General features: G+C 38.1%; 1 protein-coding gene across 4 annotated transcripts in view; it reads right to left on the reverse strand.

The window, feature by feature from the left end:
* Positions 1-20,874, reverse strand: part of LOC133548881 (RAS guanyl-releasing protein 1-like) — a 78,309-nt gene that overhangs the window by 13,118 nt on the left and 44,317 nt on the right. For 2 of the 4 annotated variants that reach the window (XM_061893818.1, XM_061893819.1), the window contains 5 exons: positions 12,969-13,029; positions 12,754-12,885; positions 11,559-11,712; positions 11,222-11,395; positions 2,263-2,379 (listed from right to left, as the gene is read on the reverse strand). In XM_061893818.1, coding sequence (XP_061749802.1) covers positions 2,263-2,379; positions 11,222-11,395; positions 11,559-11,712; positions 12,754-12,885; positions 12,969-13,029 — 638 coding nt within the window. Of the gene's footprint in view, positions 1-2,262; positions 2,380-11,221; positions 11,396-11,558; positions 11,713-12,753; positions 12,886-12,968; positions 13,060-20,874 lie in introns of all 4 variants that reach the window. The other 2 variants (XM_061893820.1, XM_061893821.1) reach the window with 2 other exon arrangements.

Consider the following 20,874-nt stretch of genomic DNA (forward strand, 5'->3'; position numbering starts at 1 on the left):
AACACGTATTAGTTTGACATTGGACAAATATTGAAGATGACATCATCTCCACTGCAATGAAAATCAAGGACACAGCACACAAAGACTTGACGGAGCTTGAAGTTTGGATTATAACAATTGATTTTAACAACATGACAATAACATTCAATATCAAGCAATATATTTAATCCTTTGATCATTACCAATAAGTTATTGCTTAATGTATGTCCTCTATTGTAACTTTAATTTCTTTGTTGTTTGATTTTTACCAATATTTATTTATTTATTAGTATCTTATTCTTTCCAACACCTTTCCCTATTTCATTACTCTATAGATGCAGTCTTCATCCATTCCTACACATTGTATATTCTTCCCCATCCAAATAAATGGTAACACCTAAGAACAGAAATTTTTTAAACACATTTTAAATGAAAATGAAATATTGTAAGTGTCAACATGTTTAATATTTGGTGCTAATTGAACAAAAGACAGCTACTTTGACCACCTCCGAACTGTGAACCATCACTGTAGACACTTTTCACCTTTGATCACTAAAGACACTTTAACTGCCACTATGACCCAAGGTCACCCCCATATGTATACTGTTGACAGTCATTCAGAATGTGCAATATTGCTATGTACTTACTGTGCCTTGTATACACACTTTTATTGTTATTTTTTGTTTTTAGCGAGGTACCGTGTGACTTGTTGAAGGGTGGACTAGCAAAGTAAGATGTTCAATGTACGGCAAACTGTCTGTTTAACTGAGCATATGACAATAAACAATCTTGAATCTTGAATCTTAATTAACTACCGTATTTTCCGGACCATAGGGCGCACCGGACAATAAGGCGCACTGCTGATGAATGGTCTATTTACTATCTTTTTTCATGTATAAGACGTATCATAGGGTGCATTAAAGGAGTCATATTATTATATATTTTTTCTAAATTGAAAACACTTCCTTGTAGTCTACATAACTGGTAATAGTGGTTCTTTGGCCAACATGTTGCATAGATTATGTTTTTCAGATCATCTTCAAGCCGCTTTCTGACAGTAGCTTCAGGATGCGCCATTTTGTGGGCGGTCTTATTTACGTGGCTGACCTTTGACAGTGTCTTCTCCCCGTCATCTTTCTTGTAGCGGTGTAGCGTGCAAGGACGGAAGTGGAAGAAGTGTCAAAAGATGGAGCTAACTGTTTTAATGACATTCAGATTTTACTTAAATCAGTAACGGAGCAGCGTCTCCTCATCCTCACTGGTGCAACAACAACGCCAGAAATGTGTCCTGTGAAAAACCCTACGGCCAGAACTCTCTATTAACTAAAATTCCTCTGGTGAATAATGTAAACTCACTACACTACACTACACTACGGTATATTTTAGCGCTTTAATGGCAGACACAGTAAAAATAAGAACTTTACACTACTTTATATTAAAAAATGGCAGCAGCGGGGGTTGAATGTCACATAACAAGAAGTTAGAGAAAAAGAAAAAGCTTATTGACTACGGTGTCAAAAAGGGCTACAAAGATGCAGTTTTTCAGGACTTATACAGATCCCAAATACAGATCAGCAGGTACAAGAAGGTAAGAAAAGTTTATTTTGCATAGTATTGCGAAACAAAAAGCCAGATAATATGTCTTACCTTATATACACACCATAATAACATTTGTATGTGGGAGCAGAATACAATCCATCAAGCGGTGCAGCTTCATAGCTTATCAAAGTCGCACTAAAACATTTTGATAGATTTTTGAGCGGCGTGTGTAATGTTCTGTAATTTCAATGGAGCATATGCAATTTTGGTGTTCTTTACTTGAGTAATATTGCAGTCTACACATACTCTTATGTGCGACTGCCATCATATTGCAGTCTATGTGTATCTCTTATGTTTGACTGCCATCTACTGGTGATACTTATCATTACACCATGCACCAAATAAAATAGCTTCGAGGTCGGTAAGCTAAACCAGAAATATTCCGTACATTAGGCGCACCGAGTTATAAGGGGCACTGTCAAGGATTTGAAGTGTGCCTTATTGTCCGGAAAATACGGTATATCTGTAAAAGTATAGAAAAAGAGGAATAATTCCATACTTTTAACTTCTTTTCAGAATTGTTGAAATGTTCAAACTTAAAAATGTAATGTTTCTTAATGTATACATTAAACCAACAATACATACCACAACTAACATCGATTGCTACAAAATTTTAATTTCCCCTCGGGGATTAATAAAGTATGTCTGATTCTGATTCTGATTCTGAAAATGCACATTATTTACCTTGATGACTTCATTGGGTACATGGGAGGTGGTGTCCTTCAGTCTTGATATGGAGCTGTGACAAAGCCCTCCAACCACTGCCATTAGCGTGTTGTAGTTGTGCATGAGGTGTAAAACCTGGTGGGCACAATAAAATGAGATCCTTTGCAAACATAATAATGCTCTGTCAGAGGTGTATTGGATGAACGAAAGTTTATTATCGTGGTTATACATTAATTTAACCATTTTATATAATCCACAAAACTATGCAGTTACATAAACCACAATTTCTGTTGCTTTTCACGCTTTTTTTTTTTTGCTTTTCCATCTCTTCTCAGCTCACTAATTCCTGCTGTCACTGGAGAATTGCGTTGTGAAATTTGTCTCCACATCCCCAAACTCTCCTTCTTGCTTGCAGCAGCATCAACAGCCAGCAGACTGGTGCCTTGATGGTGTGATCCAGTGCATGACTTTGCAGTACAACTTAGGCTGCAACTGATTGGACTTGCCAGTAGTGTCCTACTTTTTGACTTGGGGTTTACATGACAACAAAGGTTGCTAAGAAGTGGATATGTTCAGAAAACATTGTTGGAAAGCTTTTGGATTACTGTCTATAACCAGGGTGAACTTTGAATACATTAATACTAATACAAATACTAAGTATAGTTTAAAAATAGCTAAAAAGCATGAATAAGTTTCATATCTTATTAATAGCTAAAATCTTATTTAAATCATGTATTGATGTGTTAAAAACGTTTAAAAGTACCTGGATATAAGTATTTGTAAAATACAGCCGATATATTTTTCTATGTTTAATTTGAAGGGTAAACAGGAAGTGCAATGTGTGTACATCACTTAGCTTTGTATTATTGTATGCTCTGTGTAACCGAAAGCAGTATTGGAGGTAGAATGTTGCTTGACTGCAAAAGGAACAAGTACAAGGGAAAAAAGAACAACGTGTGTTATGGTTTGTACTGTCTAGACAAGGTTTTGAGCAGCAAATCTTTAGTCAGTTATGAACTATTGATCTATTCACGTTTAGAGTGCAGATGGACCCTTTTCCACAACGAAATATTGTCCAGCAACAAGTTTTTACCGTGAGGTAAAACATTTTCAGCTCATATGTCTTAAAAGTGCCATATGTTAATTTCATGTAAAGTCATTAAATGGCCCTGATATATCAAAAGGCATTATTAAATCATTTTATTTTCGAATACCTCTGTAACTGATAACGGTATTTCAGGCAGGATATGCTCATTTCAAAATTAGATTTATAGACTCGAAATCTTGTTGTTTTAATTTCGATGCCCCGCCCTCCACCGTTCAACCAGTTAAAAAGTCAGTAAGTGTCTTCCAATCCAATCCAATCCAATCCATTCTATAGCACATTTAAAATAACAAAATGTTTCCAAAGTTCTGCACAAAAATATTAAAAACAAGAATTAAATACTATCCTTAACTCCACCAATGACTCAATAAAAAAATATATGAAAACAATATAGAAATAAATATGATTAAAAACAATTTTAAAGGGTAAAACCAATTAAAATAATAAATAGAAATACAAATTTAAAAACGCAGAGGACCACACAACTCATGCAGTGTTAACAACTAGAGAATAAATGTGGGTCTTAAGACGAGACTTAAAACACTCCACTGTGGGAGCAGTTCAAACATGGAGGGGCAGAGTGTTCCATAGTTAAGGGCCAACCACAGAAAACGGCCTGTCTCCCCTGCTTTCAAGTCTCGTCTTGAGCAGGATAGTAAATTTGGATGAGGTCCGAGATATAATGAAGTCCCAGTCCATGCAAGGCTTTAAAACCAAACAGCAATATTTTAAAATCAATTCTGAAATGAAGAGGGAGCCACTGCAAAGTCTCAAGAATTGGGGTTATATGCTCACTTTTAATAAGTCTTCCCCCATGTTAAAAGTCATGCTGCAGCGTTCTGCACTAACTGCAACCGGGAGAGAGCTTTTTGGCTAAGGCCAGCATGAAGTGCATTGCAGTAGTCCAGGTTGCAAGCTATGCACTGCCCTTTTTGTCCAGCTACTGCCACTGGTAAAGTTACTAAACATGTCAGACCTTAGTAAATTTAAAAAGGCGTCATTACGATTCTCAACGTATTCATGACAAAGCCATGAACAAAGGAGGACTTGTATCAGAGATGCCTTTGAACAATGGAGACGATTGAAGGCGGAGAAGACGCCAAACTTGCCAGTTCCCTCCTTGATAGATATGTAAGGCATTTACGTTTTCTTATTACTTGTAATACATGGAAATTGACATGTCGTATGTAAACCATATAGTCCAATACAGTCAATGATCTTGTCTAACAAAGCTAGTATATTCGGGCAACGAATGCTTAGCATTACATACAGTATAGGCCAACGGGGGAAATATATGCCCGTTGGCCTGTATGTCGATGTGTCATCCAACTGACAGGGCAAAATATATTTTCCACAAAAAAAACAACTTATGTGGATATGGGTAGTGTCAGTGCCTTTTTTGTTCTCAGTATGCTGATACGCTGAGGAAATGCGTTCCAACAGTTGCACGGCTAATTGCAGTCTCTGGTACATTTGTACATCAGGCACATATGGGGTCGTATTTGCTTGACACAATATGATGTATTACATGTAATGATTTTCTACTTTGTGTATTGACATGGAAGTAGACTATACGATTTATGCATAACGTGTTTTTTGCAAACACGTTAACCAAACACGTTGGTTGATAAAATTGCACTTTGCACTGAAAGATGCTGATGTGTGTACATGGAAGAAAATGCAGTGCGTCAGGTTGGATGCAACATAGGGTTATGCTGAAGGAAATGTGGCGGTAATTTTACTGTTGGCCTTGGCTTGCAATCAACATAGGCCTATGCGATATATAATATATTATATATTATTACATATTATTATTTTGATGGTGGTCCGTGCGGTCAAAGTAGATATTTTAGCAGGGTAATGCCAACGATCGGTTCCGACTCCTGACGAAAATATTGCTGTGTAACTTTACAAATACATGTGGCTAATCGACTTCTGTAAAATGTGGCATGATTACTTAGTAAACCATCTTACAATAAGCATAAACAAGAGAAACCTACAGCGTAGGACTCGTCGATTGCCATTTGAAGTTCCTTGGAGTAGGATTTGGATTCAGCAGCATATCTGGCAACCCTAGTCATGAAGAGTGGGAGGGGACTACAGAATTTTGACCGTGTTTGCAGTACCATTTCTGGCTACATTAATACATATGGCACCTTTAACATTTACTAGCTAAGTGAGTGTTCTTGTGTATAATGTAGAGTTAAATCAGCCTACTATCAATGGCTTTTTCGGCTAGAAATATGGTTCTAAAATTGTGTAGACATTAGAGACCATTAGGACTAACATTTTAATTGGTATTCTGTCGGACACAGTGCGCAAGGAGTCTCTGAAGTTGGACCAGCTTGGACGTGACCCAGTCGCCTTTTTGGGATGCAATCTTGACACGAGTGGCCTTCGTTTCCCTCACCCCACTTCCTGCTAACCTTTACAACCGGTGAAGTTGACACTGAACTAAAAATGATCCAGGTACCAATTAAATATTTTGTTTGGCTCAAACAATGAAGAAGTGGCAAAAAGCTTTGGGTCTAACTGTTCACAAGCAAAGCTCAGGCCTGCAACAGTAACTATTCCTGTAGTAAAAAGCCGGCTTTGGGGTATGTGTGTGTGTGACTGGTGAGTGGACCCACTTACATGAGGTATTCATGGTCAATTGAAAGAGTTATACCATCAAAATCACCAAATGTAACTTTGTAACATTCTTCTGAGAATTTACTAACCCAGTAAATTTAAACATAAAATGTTCATGGTTGTCATTTATGTGTTTGCACAATTTACTATAATTTAAAGGTAACTAGTGACTTGAGAATAGCAGATTAAAATATTTATTTATAGTTTCACTACTTCTGAGTTAAGTGAAGGAGCCCTTATCAAAATACACTTTGAGTACAGGTGGGCTACACAAATGGGGATGAATTTAATTTACTTACTGCATGTTAAGTCCAAATAGTCACATTCACATGAATTTCATTACAGCTCATTAGCCCAAAACATGGCCAACACACAAGATGGTGCAGAAGCAATTGAACAAAACTATGCACTACGCACCATGAATTGATTAACGTGGACCCAGACTTTAACAAATTGAAAAACTTGTTCGGGCGTTACCATTTAGTGGTCAATTGTACGGAATATGTACTCTACAGTGCAATCTACTAATAAAAGTTTCAATCAATCAAAAACTGTTAACAGTAGTAAATATAAACGGAATACAATGATTTGCAAATCCGTTTCAACCCATATTCATTTGAATGCACTACAAAGACAAGATATTTGATGTTCAAAATCATAAACTTTTTTTTTTTTGCAAATAATAATTAACTTAGAATTTCATGGCTGCAACATGTGCCAGAGTAGTTGGGAAAGGGCATGTTCACCACTGTGTTACATCACCTTTTCTTTTAACAACACTCAATAAACATTTGGGAACTTAGGAAACTAATTGTTGAAGCTTTGAAAGTAGAATTCTTTCGCATTCTTGTTGTATGTAGAGCTTCGGCAGTTCAACAGTCCGGGGTCTCCGCTGTCATATTTTACGCTTCATAATGAACCACACATTTTCGATGGGAGACAGGTCTGGACTGCAGGCGGGCCAGGAAGGTACCCGCACTCTTTTACTTCAAAGCCACGCAGTTGTAACACGTGGCTTGGCATTGTCTTGCTGAAATAAGCAGGGGCGTCTATGACAACATATGTTTCTCCAAAACCTATATGGACCATTCAGCATTAATGATGCCTTCACTTTTGTGTAAGTTACCCATGCCTTGGGTACTAACGCACCCCCATACCATCACGGATGCTGGCTTTTGAACTATGTGCCTATAACAATCCGGATGGTTATTTTCCTTTTTGTTCCGAAGGACACCACGTCCACAGTTTCCAAATACAATTTGAAATGTAGACTCATCAGACCACAGAACACTTTTCCACGTTGAATCAGTCCATCTCAGATGAGCTCGGGCCCAATGAATCGGGCGGCGTTTCTGGTTGTTGTTGATAAATGGGCTTTGCTTTGCATAGTAGAGTTTTAACTTGCACTTACAGATGTAGCGACCAATTATAGTTACTGACAGTGGTTTTCTGAAGTGTTACTGAACCCATGTGGTGATATCCTCTACACACTGATGTCGGTTTTTGATGCAGTACAGCCTGAGGGATCAAAGAACGTCGCTTACGTCACGTGCGGTGATTTCTCCAGATTCTCTGAACCTTTTGATGATTTTACGGACCGTAGGTGGTAAAATCCCTAAATTCCTTGCAATAGCTTGTTGAGAAATGTTGTTCTAAAACTGTTCGGCAATTTGCTTACAAAGTGGTGACCCTCAACTTTATCAGTATTTATTGCCACCTGTCCCAACTTCTTTGTCACGTGTTGCTGGCATCAAATTCTAAAGTTAATGATTATTTGCAAAAAAAAAATGTTTATCAGTTTGAACATCAAATATGTTGTCTTTGTAGCATATTCAACTGAATATGGGTTGAAAATGATTTGCAAATCATTGTATTCCGTTTATATTTACATCTAACACAATTTCCAAACTCATATGGAAACGGGGTTTGGACTGGAAGACACAACTATAGCCGTGATTGAAGAAACTTTATAAACTATTAAGTTTCTTGGACGAATCAGAGTCAGAGTCAGAGGACAGATGAGTGATTCTGTTAATAAAGTCTTTGTGCTGTTTTAGAGTACAGAAAAAGTTGTGCCGGAGTATGTCCCAAATGAACCATCTCAAGGTGCAGAAGCATGGCCAATAATACCAGTCCTGAAGATGACTTTTACATGAAACTGAGAACACTCCTGCAGGAAGAAGGCAATACATTGGATGATGTAATTGATTTTACTGGGTACTCCCCTTATTTCCTGATGTTTGGGAGAGAAGCCAAATTTCCCATCGACCTCTGCTTAAGTACCAGTCCTGACGACCACGGCAAAGCTCAACACTTAGCCTATGTCACAAACCTGAAAAAAGACCTTTAAAGTGCTTAGAAAATGGCAGACAATGCCTCAACAAAGACGCATTTCAAAAAAAAAAAAAGAAATCATATGACAAAAGATTGGGCTACTAAAATCCTAAACAAGGAGACAGAGTCTTGGTTGCAAGGAAAGCACAGGCCGGAAAATCGTTGGTGTGATATCCTGTATGTGATTGTACAACAACTGCCAAAACTTCGCGTTTACAAGGTGAAACCTCAGAATGGCAATGGCAGATTCAGAAGACCCCACAGAGACAATCTCTTGCCGATTGGAGATCTTGTGAGAATCCCGAAGCAAAAAGATGAAAAAGAAGTGCAAAGAAAGCCACATACTTGAAGTAATGTGCGCTAGAGGCCTAATCCTGTCCAAATCTCAGACCAATTGGAAAGTGAACTGTCATCTGAGTCTGACTTTGAGAATATCCAACCTCAAAGATCCTACAAAACTTACCTCGATGGTGACACAAGGAAATTATACCAGGCATGATATGCTTGTACCAGGTGAAGACAACTCTGTACAAGACGAACATGAACCAGATATTGTCCCTGAATCGGACTCAGAGCCAGAATATGTCTGAAGTGAGGAAGAAATATAGTTGGAACACCAACACATAGACCAAGACGTGGGGTTAAACCTGTAGTAAAAGTGACCAATGATCAGCCAGGCCGATGAAAGGATCAACCTCTCACTATAGTACACAGAGGTGTTACCATTCATTCATATAATTACACCGTTTACTAAATCTCATAGTCTACGTCCAATGAGGACATCAGACGTTTAAAAGGGTGAGGGTGTAATCAGGGTATACTATAAATACACAAGTTTAAGTAGACTCATAGTTCATAATATTAGGTATCGTTTTAAAATAGTTAAAACACATAAATACGTTTAATTTTGGGACGCAATCTTGAGAAGTGTGGCCTTCCCTTACCCTCACCCCACTTCCTGCTAACCCTTACAACCGGTGAAGTTGACACTTGACAATATTGACCCAGGTACCACTTAAATATTTTGTTTGGCTCAAACTACAGTGAAGTAAAACCAAAGATTTTGGGTTTCACTGTTACCAAGCAACGCTCTGGCCTGCAATTGTAACTATTACTATAGTATGCTGAAAAGCACATACAGTCTTTGGAGCAACACATGTTGCCATCCAAGCAACGTTGTCATAGACGCCCCTGCTTATTTCAGCAAGACAATGCCAAGCCATGTGTTACAACAGCATGGCTTCATAGTAAAGGAGTGTGGGTATTAGACTGGCCTGCCTGTAGTCGAGACCTGTCTCCCATTGAAAATATGTGGCGCAATATGAAGCCTAAAATACCTAAACGGACACCCTGGACCGTTGAACAATTTAAGCTGTACATCAAGCAAGAATGGGAAACAATTCCACCTGAAAAGATTAAAAAATTGGTTTCTTCAGTTCCCAACTGAGTGTTGTTAAAAGGAAATGCCATGTAACACAGTGGTAAACATGCTCCTGTGCCAACTATTTTGCAATGTGTTGCTGCCATTAAATTCTAACTTCAGTTCGAACATGAAATATCTTGTCTTTGCAGTGTATTCAATAGAATATGCGTTCTGTTTTTATTTACGGATTACACAACATGCCAATTTCACTAGTTTTGGGTTTTTTAGATGCCTGTATTTGCTGTACAGATTTACTTTAGAAAAGAGAAGTGTGGTGTACTTCTATTGTTTTCCTATTTTAAAAAACAACAACAACAGAACAACAACCGCAAATACGATATGTACACATATGATAGGAACAATGAAAGCAAAGAAGCTGTTTGTGAAGTAAATATTAATAACATAGGAATGACAATGAACATTTTTGCGCTACAAATGGAGCAATACAAATACCAATAGAAATACCACTATTGATAATGAATATTAATAATAATGACCTCTATTATCAGCAATAACAAATTCAAATGCACTAATACATACCGGTATATGTAATGAAAACTTGAATTACAAATGAAAGCAGATAAATGGAAGGGAATACAGAAAAGCTAACTATATTAACCATGTAGATTGTTACAGTAAAAATAGGTTAAGCTTTATCAGTGTGCCGTGTTTTCCCTCTGATTTGATAGACAGGGTTGTTTTAAACAATATTGTGTTTTTCCACACCTAATGTAAGTCTCCTGCTATGTCAGTTTTCCACTTTTCAGTTCCTCCATCCATCCATAAATTGTGTTCCACTTATCATATTAAGGTGCATGGAGAACTAAAATCTTAAAACACTACATTAGAACATTTTCTTTCGACACAGAAATATTTTGTAAATGCAAACACTCCGCACCTTATTGCTCTTTTGTCCTGCACTACAACGAGCTAATGCAACACAATGTTATTCTTATCTGTACTGTAAAGTTTAAATTTGAATGAAGAAAGGAAGTCTAAGTCGAAGATGACGATGTTATGACTGAAAAGGTACTAATGTGTATGTAGAGCCGCGGATCACATATCTCCAGCGTGTGTTCAGCCATATGGAGCGACCCTCTAAGCATGCCAGGCCAGTAGTTGGAAATGTCTCTATGGTGAAGAAGCACCACATGTAGTTGCACCATACACAAATAGGGTGAAGTAGCAGTGCAGTAAATGTGCACTTTGCCAAAAAAGTATTATAAATATAAATACTGGGGTCGTAGTTGTTTGGGTGTGACACTCAAAATGCATCAGCAATTGTGCACGGTGCGGTTTTCAAAATCTGGAGGGACAAATCCTTTTGAAAAACATCTATTTTTAATTCTTTGTTATAAATTCATCAATAACGTACAATTGGTATCTATTGCAGTTTGCCTACAATTAACAAAACACTGTTTTTGATCTTTTTGCTATACTTAAACCATGGTTTAAGACCAGCTAAAGGGAATATAAAGCTGCACCTGTGCCACGTGGATAAACTTGGTGAAAACCTCAGCTCTCAACTGAGCAGTGGGCCTGCTCAGCACCATCAGCTGAACCCACTGGGAGACGCCGTTACACAAGGCGATGGAACGTTCCATCAAGGGGATGTCCTTCATGCAGCAGTTGCGTATGTATTTCTGATAGTCAACAAACTGGTGGTGAGAACAGAGAGCGTCAGTAATGAAGTGCACAAAACCTGCAAGGCGTTTCCTTTGGGAGGAAATACTGTATGCACCTTATGCTTCACGAAGAAGCATGTGAAATATAGATAGAAGAAGTGTCTTTATGTTGATATGCGTGTGCATGTGCACTTACTGATATTCTGCAGAATGATTTAAACTCCAGGAAGGTGAGATGCTCAGCCAGTTCAATGGGCTCCAGGTGGTCAAAAAGAAGAGAGACTTTTCTCTTTTTGCTGCTGTTAGCTTTGATCTTCTGGCTGGCCTTCCATGACCAGTCCCGTTCATTTCTAGAACATATGACAGAATGAAATGTGTCATGCAAACATATGTAAGTAAAGTGGTGTAGCCAGGAGACAAAATAGTAGACATACAAAATAGTATGAGCATGGGAGCCTGTTGAGCTCTATCTTGCAAATTGAGCATTATAGAATTAAATCAAGAGTAACTGTATACAATTGGGATACTATTGAAAGGGAATAAAGGATCCAAGCCTGCAGAAAATAGTCACAGTTTCCAAATCCTGTGTGAAAATGTCTTATATGGTCCGAGGAAATCAACCTTTAACAATTCCAAGACGTATGTTTGTGGCAAAACACTCATCAAAAGAAAGCCAAACTCTGGTAGAGCATGGTTTGGGTTTATCTGTGTATCCAAGTCATGGTAGTCCACTGAGATAAAACCAAAGAAACTTGACTTCTTGTTAGTTGAATATGTTTCACTTTGAATCCAAGTGGCTTCTGAATGTTGTGCATGTGCTGAATGTAACCCCTTTTGTTCAGGTGTGACTGATGACTGGCTAAACTAAAGAATCCTTTTGAATTAAAAGTAAAAAAAATTTAACAAACATAAATGAGTCCATTTGCCTTGAATCAACCTTGGTAAATTATTTGGGCTTGTTTTTCAACTTAACATGGATTTAGTCAAGGTGGAAAGACTTCAGAACAGTTCCGTTTGGTCCCACAATCCTCTGCTCGTTTGATGTGGAAATTCACCTTCTAGCAACATTGAGTCCAAGCAATCACCAGAATCAATAAAACAAAGGAAGGAAAAGATCATAAGCGTACATTAAAAAATATTGATTGGCTTTGCCAAAGCTCAGACCTAAATTTGATTCCGAACTATATTTGTGTTGTAAGGCCTTAGGGAAACAATCCTACATAAAAGCTCAACATATTATTTACATTGTTTTTACACTTGCAACCTGCCGTTTTCACTTTCCATCGATGTTTTTTGCCACCGTGACAGATTATTGTTTTGTCCTGACAGATCTGTGGGTCGTGTCGTGTTCAGACCTCTCAGTTGACAGCTGGTCCCACAGTAACACTTACATCCATTTGGTCTCTAGAAGAGAGTAAAGATGCTCCTGTCCATGCTCCATGATCAGATCTCGGAGTTGGTCCAAGCTGTCTGACAAGCTGTGGTGCAACCTGAACATCATCCAGAATTCCTGAATCCAATGCCTGTATGGAGGTCAGAGATGATGTACAGTAGTGTCATAGATGCAAAAAAAATGCAATCAGTAGACTTAAAAAAATAAACATGCCTGATGAGGTAGCATATCCTTTGGCATTCTTCTGGCTGCTCGTTGTCCATGGCCGTTTTAAATGTAAACTCTCGTTAAGGGAGAAAGGCTACTGAATGATGACAACATTGAGAAAGCGTGTTAAATATGGTTGATTGCTTTAATCCACACCACACATGAATAGTAAGCAACTGACAAGCAAAAACTACATGGCAGACCAAAGTGGCATTTGGTGATGTAGGAGGCTGAACTGCATGAAACCAAACTGGTGAGCAATGAATCATTGTTCTGCAGAATACAGACAGAAACAAAATGTACAAAACTGTTGCTGGTTATTATCAACTAAATGCACACAATTGTGTAAGTAAGATAATCAAGCATACTTACTCATCTGTTTTTATTGAGTAGCATTGCCAAATAGTTATAGATTACAATAACCATCTTGTTTAAAAAAGCATTTGGAAGTGTGGAGTTAGGCCTGCTTCTGTCTAATACTTTTCGGACATGTCTTGTTAGGGGCGGGCATTCCTCTTTGCCTTTAAGAAGTAAGAGTTTTAGTTGTATTTGCAATCAAGTTACTTTGACGATGTCAATCCTTAATAATGGAAAATGGATGGATGGTAGTTGGTATATTTTACTTAAAAAGTAAAGCGGAAAGTCAACTCTTTGATAGCTGACATCACAAATGTCTTCTACTGTAGTTGCTACTTAAAGACCAGTGATCTGACCCAAAGGTGAGTCACGGAACCATTTTCAGTGGGCAAACAATATTATTGATAATAATAGTGTAACGAACTGTGAATGCACCTTACAATCTTGTTTCTGCTTTTCACGTGCTACGCCACCATGAGGTGTGTGCCTTGTGTCTAGTCGAGTGAGGACTTACAGTTACACTCGTTTTGTGCTGGTAGTAACACACTGTCATGTTGCATAACCTCAAGTTCAAACTGCATTTTAATGTACTGCAACTCATGTACTGTTAAATTCACTACTTCATTGAAAAATGTATCAAACTGTCAAGTATTCAAGATCACTGTGCTTCAACATTTTTTTGCACAGAATTTAAATTGGAGTACCTATAGATAACGGTACTTTCCAAAAATAACAGCAGTGGTCTATAGCCTCCCAGAAAACAAATAAACAATACTGTGCTTATAAATATGTTCATGAATAATAGTCAACTACTGCATTCACATTTAAAAAAGAAGAGCAGCGGTGGAGCCTTCAAGTTCATAAAACAAACATCTTTGTTCTTAATATTGGTTCAATATTGTAGTAGCCTGACAGCATTATGCATTTAGTTATACATTAGGATGAAAGGAAGGCTCAAACATAAGTTCAGAGACCAATATTTGTGTTTTTATTTGATTCAATATGTTAGCTTTTTTTTTCGATGTTATGCATTATTGCTGTATTTGTTCTGTGTGCTTTTATAAGCTGATTTTATTTGTAAGTATGTTGAAATTTTTATAATGTGTTATGATGTATCCACCAGCCTTGGATCATTTCTGTCTTTAGCATTTTTGGCCAAGTATAAGCTTATCAATCTTGAAGCCATTTTGCACATTTTGACCGAACCAAGCCAAGGTGTAATCTGACAGCTTGCCCTCATAAATAAATTGATTTACACTATGGCCCTGTTTTTGGCAGAAATCAGCTTAAATTGATGCACATGAAATGGCTAATTGCGTCATGGGAGCAGAAGACGCACCCACGCAATCCCAGGACCAGACTGTTAATAAACATTGCAAATGGCCCCTGTGTCTCCTCTCTGGCCACTGGGAATAAATTTAACATATCCTTTTGGGTCCATCAGCTCTGAAGGAGTTCTGAATGGGTTAAAAATAGCAGAGTGGGTAAGGTAATGTGGGCTCTGGCGTGGGTTTGTATGAGCAGGAGCCTCTTTAAGCAGCAAATGTGTTTATATACAGTATAGTTGAAGAGGACTGTGTGTATGTGTGTGTGTGTGTGTGTGTGTGTGTGTGTGTGTGTGTGTGTGTGTGTGTGTGTGTGTGTGTGTGTGTGTGTGTGTGTGTGTGTGAAAAGAACAGAGGTAGTTAACATCTGAAACCCCTAAGTTGCTCGCAAAGCCAGTGCACTCCTCTGAGAAACTTTGTGACGCCACCGCTGTTTCCTGAATGGAAGCCAAGATTGAAAGCCCACCACTCCGGTCGCAAGACGCAATGTCACAAAAGGTGTGCATTGTTTGTACAAGGGGAAATGAAAGAGTCTCAACAGATCAAACAACAAAATGATAACAGAATCTGGCTTTTTCAACGCATGAGATCCAAGGACCACAGAAGTAAGAGATGTTGACACAGAGAAGCTAAAAAAAATAGACAATACTGAACAGTACTGGATACGTTAAAAAAAAAAGTGAGCACCATATTTGTATTTGCAGGCTACTTCCTGTATTAATGGAAAGTGTCAAACAAACAAATGTGCAGAGTGAGTGGATCAACACGTAGCCATGGTATTTGATGGGATAGGATAGACTTTTATTTATCCCACAGTGAGGATATCATTTTGTTGCACTGAAGGTTTCCACATACAATAACAGAAGTAAAACATAATTTAAAAAATAACAAATAAATACTACATTTTGTGCAGTTTTAGAGAACAGGGGTCACCAACCTTTTTGAAACCAAGAGCTACTTCTTGGGTATTGATTAATGCGAAGGGCTGCCAGTTTGATACACACTTAAAAAAATTGCCAGAAATAGCCAATTTAGTCAATTTACCATCAATAAATAAATCTATGTATATAGATTCACGTAAGTTTTTTTTGTAGAGAATAAATGATGAAAAAAACACTTAATTGAACAGTTTAAAAGAGGAGAAAACACGAAAAAAATAAAAATACAATTTTGAAACATAGTTTATCGTCAATTTCGACTCTTTAAAATTCAAAATTCAACCGAAAAAAATGAAGAGAAAAAATAGCTAATTCGAATCTTTTTGAAAAAAAAAAAAAAAAAAATAGAATTTATGGAACATCATTAGTAATTTTTCCTGAATAAGTTTAGTTTGTGAATTTTTATTACATTTTTTAGGTTAAAATCCAATCTGCACTTTGTTATAATATATAACAAATTGGACCAAGCTATATTTCTAACAAAGACAAATCATTATTTCTTCTAGATTTTCCAGAACAAAAATTTTAAAATAAATTTAAAAGACTTTGAAATAAGATTTACGTTTGATCCCACAGATTTTCTAGATTTGCCAGAATATTTTTTTTGAATTTTAATCATAATAAGTTTGAAGAAATATTTCACAAATATTCTTCGTCGAAAAAAAAGAACCTAAAATGAAGAATTTAATTAAAATGTATTTATTGTTCTTTAAAATAAATAAAAAATGCATTTACTTGAACATTGATTTAAATTGTCAGGAAAGAAGAGGAAGGAATTTAAAAGGTACAAAATTATATGTGTTTAAAAATCCTAAAATCATTTTTAAGGTTGTATTTTTTTCTCTAAAATTGTCTTTCTGAAAGTTCCAAGAAGCCAAGAAAAAAAAAGAATTTATTCAAACAAGTGAAGACCAAGTCTTTAAAATATTTTCTTGGACTTTCAAATTCTATTTGAATTTTGTCTCTCTTAGAATTAAAAATGTCGAGCAAAGCGAGACCAGTTTGCTAGTAAATAAATACAATTTTAAAAAATAGAGGCAGCTCACTGGTGCTATTTGAGCTATTTTTAGAACAGGCCAGCAGGCTACTCATCTGGTCCTTATGGGCTACCTGGTGCCCGCGGGCACCGCATTGGTGACCAATGGTATAGATAAATGAAACAAAAAACCCTAACATCCACATTGCACACCAAAAAAAAGATTACAGTAATCACATAAGTGCGTTGTAAATTTTAATGGGTTTTAATGGTAGTGCTCCTTCTTGCACTGTGGATGTAACAGTCTAATGCTGAAAGTGCTACTCAGGGCCTCTACAGTGCCGTGCATGGGGTGAAAGGGATTGGACATTATGGATGTCAACTTAGTCAGCATTCTTCTGTTGACTATCTCCTCAATGATGTCTAGTGGGCAGCCTAGGATGGAGTCAGCTATCATAATCAGTTTATTAAGTCTGTTCGTGTCTCTAAATGTGCTGCCCCCACCCGAGGAAACGACGGCAAAGAACACAGCAGAAGCCACTACAATGTCGAAAGAAGTGCGCAGCAGTGAACTGCCCACCCTAAAGGACCTCAGTCTCCTCAAGAGGTATAGGCAACTTTGACCCTTTGTGAACACATCGTTTAAATTTGTGAGTCCATTCCAGAGTCTTGCTAGGGTGAACACCAAGATATCTAAATGAGTCCACGATTTCTATATTTGATCCCTGGATATTAACAGGTGTGGGTGGTGGAGCTGACCACTGGAAGTCAATCGCAAGCTCTTTTGTTTTACTGGTGTTAATGTGCAGCTGATTACCAGCACACCAGTCAAGATAGCCTCAGGTAACTTCTCAGTATTCCTGATAGCTCTCCTCAGACACACCACCACTGCTAAATGCATGTGGCATGACTGTGCTAGGGGATGGTTGTTGTACCAGTACAAAAACAGCAAAGATGGGTTAAGCTTTAAATGAAAATACCATGTCAAAAATAGTTTTTAAATACGGTAAACTATTAAAGGAGTACGGAACTGAGTTCCGCATTGACTCACTGTTGCGTTAGAGTCCATTTTATCATCAAAAGAGTTACAGACCATTGTTAACTTAATGTAGTCTTTCTCAAAAAGTGGGGCGGGCCACCCCTGGGAGTAACATGCTTTTTTTTCCCATACCAGAATATGACGAAGCGTATGTAGAACTTGGCTTCATTGTGACCACGGTGGGAGGCAAAAAAAAAGGCCGGTGTGTTGTTTCTTTTAATGTTAATAAACTTACAATGTTACGCGAAGGTATGATTACAACAAGTTTATAGACAAATAATACTATTTATAGTCACGGTGGAGAGTAGGAGCAAAATATTTTTTTCGTCCTGGCGGGGCGTAACAGAAAATAATTTAGAAGCACTGCTTTAATGCATGGCAACTGGGCTAGATTCCAGACGGCAATCAAAAAGCCACAGCTCACATTACCTTCATTTTAACCTGTGGATAACTTACAACAGACCTGAAAGGGCTCCCCATTTGCTCCTCAAGTCACTCCCAATGATCGTCGATATTTATTTTACTACTCTATGAATAAATAAGTAAACAATTTATCCTACATACTGTATATGCCCAATGGCCTAATGACAGTCAAAAAATAAACAATAAACAAACAATGATTAGGTATTTTGGTGCTTTTTGAATCCTTATGTAACACACCGGTCACATGATCAGCACTTGTGTGAATGTGTCTGTGTGTGTGTGTGTGTGTGTGTGTGTGTGTGTGTGTGTATGTGTGTGTGTGTGTGTGTGTGTGTGTGTTTAAGTATGTGTGTGTAAATGCACTGTTTGTAATCAGTGATATGACGTGCTCCGTCACAACGCATACTTACATAGAAGTACAGTACGAACATTTACACTTGCACAACATGTCCGAAAAGTATTAGCCAGAAGCAGAGCTAGTTTAATTCTACCCCTTTTACATGTCTAAATGTGAGTGTGACCATACTCACTGCAAAGTCAACTAGGATAGACTCCAGTTACCTGAGACCCAAAACAGGACATGTGGTAAAGAAAATGGAAATACTAAGCCTGAGCTCCAAGGCCCCAAAAATACTGTGCATCAGATATCATATTATCTTACATCTTGAAAGAGTTCCATTAACGGCGTGGCGCAGTGGAAGAGTGGCCGTGTGCAACCCGAGGGTCCCTGGTTCAATCCCCACCGAGTACCAACATTGTCACGTTCGTTGTGTCCTGAGCAAGACACTTCACCTTTGCTCCTGATGGGTGCTGGTTAGCGCCTTGTATGGCAGCTCCCTCAATCAGTGTGTGAATGTGTGTGTGAATGGGTAAATGTGGAAGTAGTGTCAAAGCGCTTTGAGTACCTTGAAGGTAGAAAAGCGCTATACAAGTACAACCCATTTATTTATTTAATATTTGACCAAAAGTCTGTTACCTGTGTTTATAAGTAGGGTGCTTTGAACCAACTTCTATGTGCTGACTGCTGATTGACTGAGATCATAAAGTTGTTAGATGCATTTCCCTAATATTGTACAGTAGTCTGTACACAATTGTTGTTTTGTGTCAATTTTGCCATACTATCAGTAGGTGTCATAAAGCAGATTTCTTAACCATAGGGCTGGGGCCGAATGTTGGGCTGCGAGCGCCCTGCAGAGGAAAACTAATATATGTTTCCGTTAGTATGGGCCGCAGGCTGTACTCAGTTTTTATATACTTTTCCAACACTTGTGGCAGTAATGACTATCTCAAACAAATAGAAGAATTCTGGCGCTAAGATTATAGAGAAGCTTCTTAAGAGAAAAAATGATGACTAAAGTGGCAACGTTGTATTTCAATTTGCACTTTAATTGAATTAGAAGTTCATTTTGTAAATATTAGACGGAATGAGACATACTTTATTAAATATATTATATATATATATATGTATATATATATATATATATATATATATATATATATATATATATATATATATTAATTTCTAATTTAATTTTAATTTTTATTTTTCACAGCATAATTGTATTTACAGTTATTACCGTCAATAATTGGAGTGCCTTCTTATACAGAATAATTGGATAATATTTATGTTTCTAATCAGCCTGACCTAAGCCTAAGGTTTATGTGTTGAATGAATAATAATCTTTGTGATTAAAACAAGGCTTCATTTGACAAGGCTGTAAACTGTAAGTAGTTAAGATATATTTATTGAATATGATTTAAATCAAAAATAACTTTACTGATTCAGTGTTAGTATTGAAGTGGGCCCCCGGCCCCTTTATAGTAGAAAAGTTAGGCGAACAGGTCTGAGGTCAACAAGGTTAACAACTCCTGTCATAAAGAATGGTTGACTTACATGTATAATTTTGGGAGGGTAGAATAAACATAAACGCCTCCAGCTGCATCTTTGTCCAGATTAATATCATATCATCTAGTACTGTGGTTCTCAACCTTTTTTCAGTGATGTAGCCTCTGTGAACATCTTCAAGTACCCCCTAATCAGAGCAAAGCATTTTTGGTTGGAAAAAAAGGGATAAAGAAGTAAATTACTGCACTATGTCATCAGTTTCTGACAAATAGCCACCTGACCTCATGGCTCACAGCCATCGACAAATCGGGTCTCCCAGGAAAGTTTAAAGCCCGGATGTTCCAAAACGGAGTGTTGCCTAGAATAATCTGGCCTCTGTTAATCTACGAGGTACCAATGACGACGGTTGAGGTGCTAGAGAAGACCATCAGTCAGTTCCTAAGGAGATGGCTGGGGCTCCCTCGGTCCTTAAGCAGCATTGCTCTTTATGGCCATTCCACCAAGTTGCAGCTCCCTCTCAGGGGATTGTTGGAGGAATTCAAAGTCACCCGCTCCAGAGAGGTAATGATGTACAGGGACTCCGCAGATGTCAAGGTCGCTTCGGCAGGAATCATTGTTAAGACCGGGAGGAAGTGGCAGGCACAAGAAGCCGTAAGCAGAGCAGAGGCACGGCTGAGGCACAAAACCTTGCTGGGTACTGTGGCAAGGCGGAGGGCAGGCCTCGGCAGCTTTCCAAAACCACGCTTTGACCGGGCCTGTGGCAAGGAAAAGCGTCAACTGGTCCAAGAGGAGATCCATGCAGAGGTGGAGGAAGAACGTTGCTGTCGGATGGTCGGCATGTCCAAACAAGGGGCGCGGACGAGGTGGGAGCATGCAGAACCTCGAAAACTCACCTGGGCAGAGCTCTGGAGAGCTGAACCTCTACGCACAAAATTTCTCATCCAGTCTGTGTACGATGTCCTCCCATGCCCCGCCAACCTACACACCTGGGGTCTAGCAGACACTCCG

Source organism: Nerophis ophidion, linkage group LG03 (assembly GCF_033978795.1).
Source record: "Nerophis ophidion isolate RoL-2023_Sa linkage group LG03, RoL_Noph_v1.0, whole genome shotgun sequence".
NCBI classification, from domain to species: Eukaryota; Metazoa; Chordata; class Actinopteri; order Syngnathiformes; family Syngnathidae; genus Nerophis; species Nerophis ophidion.